The sequence below is a fragment of the Aptenodytes forsteri genome, unplaced genomic scaffold, assembly GCF_000699145.1.
Source record: "Aptenodytes forsteri isolate BGI_AS27 unplaced genomic scaffold, ASM69914v1 Scaffold273, whole genome shotgun sequence".
In the NCBI taxonomy this organism is placed as follows: Eukaryota; Metazoa; Chordata; class Aves; order Sphenisciformes; family Spheniscidae; genus Aptenodytes; species Aptenodytes forsteri.
Genome location: NW_008795041.1, coordinates 813,152 through 822,585, shown reverse-complemented (window position 1 = coordinate 822,585; position 9,434 = coordinate 813,152). Strand labels below are relative to the sequence as shown.

Sequence of the window (9,434 nt, the reverse complement as noted above, 5' to 3'; positions counted from 1 at the left end):
AGGGGTCAGAGTGCAAATGTGGTGAGAGAGTTATTTTCAAGGACTAAGTTACTTACAACATCCATTTTTACATCCCAAACAGAAAGGCTGTAGACAAACAAACTGAGATTCTTAGATTTAGAAATCTCTTTGCAGAGCTTCTTGACCACCTAAAAATGCCTCAAACTAAACTGTTGCTTCACGTAATAATGTTATCACTTTTAATTATGACATATAATCTGCAGTGTCTGTCTCCTCTTTTTTTTTTTGCTTTTGAAGAATGTAGAAGTTCAGAAACTGCTCATATAAAGAACAGAAATAATGGTTGTATCCCCATATGGAATTATAAAGATCTGAGATTCTCTTATGTCTTTTGAAGATCTTTCGTAAGCAAAATATGAAAGCAGAAATCCATGTCAGTCCTCAGAGAAAGGTTAGGGTTATAGTGATTTTGTAAAAACGCTTAATTTTCTTCTTGCAGCATTTCTTCTATTTCTTTATCCCAGTTTTCATCACGCTTTTCTGATTCCGTCACCACCTCATACTCTTGAAGCTCTTGTTGTAATTCCTTTTCCCAATCAGCAGTTTCTTCTACAAGAGATAAATGATGTGTAAGAATTAAATTGATAATACAGAATGTTGCTTGTTTATATAAAACCAGATGAATTTGCACTGAATCTCTCTTATATCCCCCGAACTTTATGGACAATTCTCCTTAAAAACTAAAGAAACTTCAAGATCAGAAATTTCATCTTCTGTTGACCACAGATAGGAATTAATTAACATACAAGTCTATATTCCTATGTGCATACTGTAATAAAGATACAAAAAGCAAATATGCAGCTTAGTTCTAACAAGCGTCCCTTTGCAAGCTCATTTCCTAGTCTTTCAGTCTACTATCAACTGAGTCTCCCTTTGTACTTTAAATGTCCGGAAAAAATAAGTGAAGTTCCTAAGTTTTTTGAAAATACTGTTATGAAAAAAAATCACAATCAAATACTGTGGATAATTTAAAAAAAGAAGCAGGTATTCTCCTCACTGACATTTGTAGCTAAGCAAGCTCAGGGTTAAAGGTAATCATATTTCATACTTCAGGGCAAAAAATGAGTCAGAAGGCATTCCTGTGTTGTTAATCTCCATTTTAATTAGCTCTAACTATCATATGCAAGAGTATGGGGGAGGAGATGGGTGTTTGATGTGTTACATGTTGGTTAGTACTTCAGCCTAGATATGAAGGTACGTAATTCCACAGTCCAAGTCAGTAAGGCCAGCTGAGATTTCTCTGAACAAATTACACATTAATGACTTACTGAAACACTTGCATCAAAAAGTTAAATGCAAGGAACTGATACTACTTTTAAGAATCCCTCAAGCTTGGCTATGTGTTGGAAAAAATAACGATTTCAGAAAACAAGGATTCAGCAACATCCAAAACACATTGTAAGATGAATTCTGAAAATGGTATTATGATAAGCATCTACAGATACAAGTGTCCTCATAGTAAATAGTTCATTGTGTATGGCCAGAGTCACATCATCACAGATTGTTTGTATGCTTTTTACACTGATATTAGTTCTTCTGAATTATTTTAAGTATAAGCCCCACTTCATTTCTTCTCATCATTCTCAAAGCTATTTGTTAAATTTTAACTGTTACAAATGCATGTAAACCTTTTACAGCAGAGGCATCTGCAAGCTCACAGTCTGGTGCAAATACTGCCTTTTTAGCTGGTGTCACAAGAAGAGAACACAGCCTGACTTCCAAATACTGTACTTTGCCTACAAGGATGTCAATTAAAGAAAGAAAAATTCATACACATAAGGACCTGTGAAAGAGAAGGCAGGGAAAGGAGGAGGTAGACAGAAAAAAATACTCCACTGTCACTTTCATAAAAGAGCCACCTAAAAATTGTTAGGTTCTTTGGATTTAAACTCCTCAGGGCTAACGTTCTGTATAAGACGTGGTTCGACTGTGGTAAGAATTATCATTAATTTCTGCAATATTTCATTGCAGGTTGTTTCATACACTTTGAAAAACGGTCACAAATCGACTTTTCTAAATTGAATTACAATTTTTTTTTTTAAATCAATCTATCTTAGAATTACTGTATTTAAGACACAGAAGGTAATAACGGCTTTACCTTCTACTACTGAAGTCTCTTCTCTCTTTTTGTCTAGCACCAGTTGTTCCATTTCTTTTCTTAGGTCTTCCTGATTCAGATTACAGGCATCAAAAGCATCACTCACAAATTCTGATACACCTGGACTTGTGGAAATCTCTTCCTCATCCTGCAGTAAGAGACTTTTGTATAAGCTTATCCAAAAAGGGGAAGGAAAATGTCACCAATACATACTTTCACTCATGTGACTGACTGCCTTTTCGATAGACTCAGCGAAGAAACAAACCAAATGCATTACTCTGACAGCTCTTTTTCTTTATGGGCTGTTTTTCTTTAAGAGTACTTTTGTATAGACAAAAATGTTACATAGTTATACATGATCTGCTTTTCACCCTAGGCTCCTTTTTGTGTTCTCTTAACAACTTCAATTCTGGTTTTGTAATCTTCAGTAATAAACTCAGTAGTTTAGAACAGTACCTAAGACTAATACTAAATTTTGACCACAATTCAGTAACAGTTTTCTACACACAAATAAGATTGAGAGGACTGTTCTTTGGAAACCTCTCTAGCTTAATTTAGTCCACTGCGTATTATTGGCAAGTGAATGCACAGCTCTGCTTCTGCCAAGAGAGTTCTCTGGCACTGATTTTACAATCCAGAAATGAACAAGGGTCATTACGTGCCTAAGTTAAAGGTTTTTGCAGTATCAAGCAAAACTCTTCTTGCCGTTGCAATAAAATAATGTTGCTGTTGCAATGCATTATTTAGATTTCCTATACTTAAGCCTGACAACTGCTGAAGAGTTGGCCAGAACATGGCACACAAATATATTTTTATGAAGGTATCCCTCATGTCTAAATACAATGCAAACCTTCTACTCCAGACATTTTGGAAACGTCACTCTTCAGAGTAAAAACATGTTTTATTATAATGTGCAGTATACTAATGAAAGTTTCTTCTACTGAAAATGAGTTTAAAGCGTATGCACTAAAAATTAATATCACAGCAGAACAGCAGCAGGTTAGGAGTGTCAGATATTATTATGGTTTCATAGCACAACTTACTCAAAAAGATGCATAATTACCTATTAAGTTACAGTTTCACATACTAAATACCAGATAAAATATAACAGCATTTTTACCTCCTGAGATTTTATTTGAGGCTTTATTGTAACAGGTGGTGTTTTTGGCCGTACTGTTTCTGTCAAGAGGGAGAAAAAGGTAGATTACATTTAAGTATATAAAGATCTTTATTCTGCATAGCTATTAAATGTACAAGGAAATACTGTATTTTAAGTTTTAAGGAATCCTGGTGGTGAAAGGCTGAATTCAGCCATAGGTGAAGCATTTGCAACAACAAAACAGAAGAGAAGCAATTTTCTATTCTTAAGTAAGGCAAATTTAGCAATTATGACTCCAAAGTTAAATCACAGGAACGCCTCTGCCCCTCAAACCGATCCAAAGAACTACATAAATAGGAACAGTTGGGAATCGGAAAGAATGTCTTCTATAAAACACAAATTACACCACATGTCACAAGATCTTTAAAGTTACAAAGGTGTAGACTTAGTCACGAAATCCAGTTACTGCCTCTCATAGAAGTTCCCAAACTCCCCTGGTTGGGTACTACTACTGACACGGGCACTAGTTACTCTGAGGTGTACCAGACTACATCTGTATGCACACCCCTAAACACACGCGAGCGCAAGTGCTCCGCAGCCTTGCCTTCTTTCACACAGGCAAAGGAAGTCACTGAAAAACATAAACCCTAGAAGCTGCTCCCAATTTCCTAAGAAAACTCACTGTGCATTCCGTATTTAGTAGCATGGTACTAGGAAGACAATGATTGTTTACAAGCAAGGACAGATCTTTCTTCTTGGCAGGTAAAGGAACACCTCAGCTTTCCTCCTTGTGCAACTAGCAGGGTAGAGGAGTCACAATAAAGAGCCAGGTGGCTGCAAGAACAATTAACATACTGGGCAGGTTGTGGTAGTGATGGAGTGCTTGCTTAGCAGTTCTATTTGTTTAAACATGCAGAGCAGCTCTGAGCTTGCTGCACTGCTTACTGCAGTGCGCCCAGGTGGACCCTTCCTGCTTACTCAGCAATTTCCGAAGGGGGAATTTTTTCAGGCTTAATTTTTAGAATTAAGATCAGCTCTAATTAAACTAACTCCCTAATTGGTAGCTGTAACTGCTTATACAGCTCATCTACTCAATGCCCACTGCTCTGTCCCATCCTCTCTCTTCCTTCCCCTTCCCAGTCTTCAGAGGACCTGTTATTGCACCCAACACCACAGCCAAACAGGCTCCAGCACTCCCTGCTCCGGGAGGCTGCAGAACATGGCACGAACTCTTCGCTGTCAGCACCGAGTGCCCAAAGCACCGTGCAAGGGAGGTGCCTCAAGCTCCATCTGCTGCTCTCATGCAGAAGTGGCACAGCAGCTCTGCACTGGGCCATGCAGCAGTCTGATGTGACTAACGTACCATTAGCACTGTTCTGGATCTACTGGCCTGGCATCACCTCTTCCACTGCTGATGTGCTCTCTGCCCCTGAGGTAACTTCATTCCCAAGTAAATAGTTATTAACACTGGGAGAAGGACTAGAACTTGTCATTTTGTTATAGATCTTATATAGTCTTTACACTAGAACGTGGAATGTCTTCCATTTGTCCCTTCTTCTTCCCTTTCATATCAACCATGCTAATTTAACTTTGTAAAAACAGCAGGTAAGAAGACAGACAGATAAAAATGGAAGGCAATTAATTCTATTTTATAGACGTCAGTCAGCTTTAAGAAGAAACTCTGAACATTATGAAGAGTTACCAACAGGCAATTACTTCCAGTTTTAGCCTCCAATTAGGGAATCCAACCTTCAAAAAGGTTATTTAAATCAAAAGTAACACAGATGATTCAGAGCTTCCCAAATCTATGCAATTTTCGAATCAAACAAAACACGTATTTACTACAGTCTGGTAAATGTATCTTTGTCATTACAGAATATACAGTCATTACGACAGTAAATTTATCTGCGTATCCTATCCTGGTCTTCTGAATTGTATGAGATCCGCAACAGGCCGAAAGACAGTGCTTTTTTTTTTTTTTCCCTTTTTTTTTTTAAATAAAGATATGTTCTGTTTTCAGTCACAATGGTAATTTTACTAGAATAACTCTTTGGGTATTATCTAGCAACTTTCTCTTTGACTGGCAATTTCCAAGGGTTTGGATGACTCAAAGATAACAGTTTTGTTGTTCAATAGGGTCAGTTGCCATCTCTGCTGTAGAGTTGAGACACTTCAATTAAAACAGCTATAGTTTGGCAAATGTGAGCATTGTACTGTTAAAAAAAAAAAAAAGGAGGTTATGCTGCCCTAGGAACTTACAGTCTAAGACTGCCCACTTAACTACATATTTAGCTTGCATAAAGGAAACCTTCAGCACTGTAATTAATGACAGAGTAACTTCTATTTGACTAGCCAATCGGCCACGACAGTGTCAGCTTTCTTTTTTTCTGAAATTGGTTTACTGAAGCAATGATATGCAGAAACAGAAATCAAATAAAAAAGTCAGTGGGAAGGGGAAGCATACTGGTAGTAAACAGACTTCACAGAGAATATGCTTATAAACAACAGTGAAGAAAGTATCTTTTGGCAGAATTTATGCTTCTAATCTTTCCAAATGCAACCTTTTCCTCTCTACAAAGGACTAAATGCAGTAGCAAATGAAAGGATCCAATACTCAAAGATCTATTGTGAGGCGCTACAGAAACCAGAGAAGACAGTCACTACTCTTAATAGTTTCTAATATAATCCTATCAGTTGGCGTAATAAAAAATTCAGAGGAACAGAAATCCAAAAAAGATTAAAAAAAAATCACAACAATAAAGAAATACAAGAAAGAAAATTAGATAAATGCATTTAGATGCCAGTTAGGTGCAAAAGTTTATGAAATTATGAGAATCCCAGCGATTTCCTGAGATGATGGCACCTGCACAGGGTAACAGTAAACACGGTTTGCTCATAGAAAATGACAAAAATGGGAGCTGAATATGGTGGGAGTGTAGAAGTGACATGACATGAACAGGTAAGTAGGAAATGAGCCTAAATACAGTCTGCACTGAAAGGTAAAGACAAAAGCTTTCTGTTACGATGAAAGAGTTAGTCTAGGACATTTAAGAGTAGCTCTTTTACACGAGGAAAAAAAATTAAGTCTCGGCTTCCACAAAACTGATCAGTTGTTTCTCCATATAATCACATTTCCTCTATTGCTCTTCTGTGTCTATGGAGAGAAAAGAACATGCTTACAAACTACGAAAACAGTAGGAAGATTCACTATCATGTAATTCTCAACTTCGTTTTTTAACCTGCACATATTTTAAATTAAAGGTACAGAAAAATCCCCAAACCAAACACAAGTTCTGTAATACTTTGCTTAAAGCAGTCTTTTGAACTATACTGAGCAAAAGAATTACATCATTATAGTAAACATGTAAATCATGTTGGGCTATTTCTATATTGTCTTTGCAAATCTTCCCAGGGAGGGAACCCTGCTCCCCACAGCCCACTGGCGTGTGCTGGCAATAGCATACTCTCCTCAAAGGCTAGCATCCTCTGGAGTGCACATGGCCCGTGGTCACTTCGCATAGATTTGGCCTAGATCTCCTCTGTGCTCCATGTAATACGCTCAAATGAGGCCATGATGTTTTTTAAGCTTACAAAGCCTGAAATAGCATGAGTAGCGTTTCTATGATTGACAGACAGCATGCTGTTCAACATGGGGACATGCTGCAATGTTTGACTGTATATAGCCCATTGGGGCAGCAGACAACTGTCCTGGATAAAAGAAATCAGAATTGGTGCCTCGTGGCCTGCAGTAGATTCTGGAGTGACCTGTCTTGTCAGCATTGCTTGGATTTTAACTTGGAGAAAACTACTTTGTTCATTCTAGATAGGGACCTTGCCTGTGCTAACACACGTGCACTCTGAGCAGAACCTATGAGAAACAGAATGAGACAAACTGACAGCAAAGGCACACACACACACAAAAGCTTGAGGAAACTATTACAGTCCTTTTTTAAAAGGTATCTTCTATGCAACATGCAAGCCCGGCTCTGTAACTCCCTTTGTAACCTCCCCTTCACCCCAAGGTTCAGCTGCCTGTGTCCAAGGAGCCAGGGCCCAGCTGAGTAACCTTAGCTCAGACTGTGCAGAAAATTACCAAGTTGTGCAAAAGAGCTGTGAGAAAGTCTGTAAAAAGATAAGAAAGGTGAAATTAGAAACTGAGGTAGGTTTAGAAAGATGGGATCATTAGCAATGCAAGGACTGAAGAGGAGAAATACCAATATGGAAAGCTATTATATTCGAAAGAGGGGAAAAAGAAGTCAACTTGGCAGCGATCAGTTGGTTATCAGTCAGGCCAGCAGTGTCAACAGGACACGAGCATTAATGGATTTCATAGATGATGACAATTTATTGATGTTGGGGGTATGAGAATCTGTTCCAAGGTGCAGCGAAGGCTTTCTCCTTCTGCCTAATGCCTACCCAGCCTGCCAAGATTCTTCAGGTGTCTTACCAGGGGTGGTAAGCGTACCTAGCTTAAGCCCAGATTTAATGAGCTACTAGTTATCTTTTGTGTCTTCGCCAGTAACTGCTTTATACTCTTTAAGCTGCATATATTCCTCCTTGCAGAGTTTGTTTGCATGCAGATAAAGATGCCCAGTCGTTCATAAGAGGGTCAGTAAGAATCATCTGTACAAACTGATCAATGTAACTGAAGACACCTACGTTGAAGTGGCTTTTTCATCTCAAGGCTGAATCCCAGGTAGCCTCCCGGTCCCCATCTCCCTCCATTTCTATAATACATTGTGGGCCTTTCCACGTCCTGCATGCGTCTCTGCCTCCACCACCACAGTAATTCTACCCCTGTACCACTCACTAACTTCTGTTTGGCCTGAGGCCTAAGCAAAAGCTGAGAGCAAACCATATGCCAGCTGGCTGGGTTGGCTAGTACCTGTTGTCTTATCAGGTGAACCAAAGGTACCTCCTACTTCTTTCTGACAAGTCAGAAAAGCACACCAGAAACCACTAGTGGTCTTGAGCTGTTATAAGCCAAGTACAAAATTTCATCTGTTGAGATTTCCACTCTTCTGACAAAGTTGGCTGAAATTGGAAAATGGCTTAAAAGCACTGGGAGCCTCCTCTTCCCCCATCTGGACAAACACACCAAGTATGGTGAGAAAAGCACTGACTTAATAGGAAATCCAGGATAAAAATTCAATGTCACCTGATGCATACAGTCAGTATGCGTGACACTAACTTAATGAGCTGTGCTAAAACAAATCCTTTCCATACCTTTCAGTTGACTATCCTCTTCTCTGCCTTTGTTCTCTTCTTTTCCTACTGCTTGCTGTTGAGCTGCAAGTGCGGTGAGTTGTGCAGACTGTTTAATTAGGGACACCCTGTAGAAATAATTTCTCCAGAACACCTCCTCCTTTACGCTAGAGAGAACAAACAGATTTTGATTACTACATTTGGAAATATGGTTCCTTTTAGAATCTAGAAATGAAATAAAATTAAATATGCAGAGGGAAGGAGTAGACATAGCTGCCATTTAAGTAAAAACTTAAAAAAGACATTTGTGATATTAACACAGTTTAAAAATATCCATCATTGCAGAAGTTCTTGATCTCTTACAAGACAGTTACAATGGACTTGAACACATAACAATAATAATAATAATGTTATGTCTTTAGAAAAAGATTAACAGCATGCAGCAATACATAATTTGGAAAAATATTATGCTGTTCCATCTCTTTTGCCAAATTATGTTAACAAACCCAACAAGCCAAATAACCCTGTTCTCTTCACTTCTTCTCTAAACACAAACCCAACAAGCCAAATAACCCTGTTCACTTCTTCTCTAAAACCAACATTCTATCATTGTCAAACCGTATTGGTCTACATCTTCCCTAGGCCTCAGGTGGAACTGAAACATCTTTGATCTATAGGCAGAAGCCATTCCTAGATTGCAGCAGAACTATTTCACTATCTGAACATCTTTCAGCATGTCTGCAGTACCTTCAGTAGCTAGAAACTGCCATCTCGGAAATGACCAGCTCTGATAAGTGGGAGACTATCCCATTTCTTAGGTAACATTTCCCTCTGATAATCCTCCAGCAAGCAAGAAAATACCCAACCTTAACCCAGAGGGAACAGAAGCCAGAAATGCTAAGACCCGTGGGGAGGAAGGTGTGTAGGTCAGGAAAGATGGAAAGACGGAAGAGAGTGAAGTTACCTTCCTGCTGTCATGGTTTAACCTCAGTCGGCAACTGAGCACCACGC

General features: G+C 38.7%; 1 protein-coding gene across 1 annotated transcript in view; it reads right to left on the bottom strand.

Moving 5' to 3' along the window:
- Positions 1-210: 210 nt before the first annotated feature.
- Positions 211-9,434, bottom strand: part of SYAP1 (synapse associated protein 1) — a 15,978-nt gene continuing 6,754 nt past the window's right edge. The window contains exons 5-8 of the mRNA XM_009276926.1: positions 8,445-8,590; positions 3,240-3,298; positions 2,120-2,267; positions 211-570 (exon numbers count right to left, since the gene is read on the bottom strand). Coding sequence (XP_009275201.1) covers positions 443-570; positions 2,120-2,267; positions 3,240-3,298; positions 8,445-8,590 — 481 coding nt within the window. The 3' untranslated portion in view covers positions 211-442. The remainder of the gene's footprint in view (positions 571-2,119; positions 2,268-3,239; positions 3,299-8,444; positions 8,591-9,434) is intronic.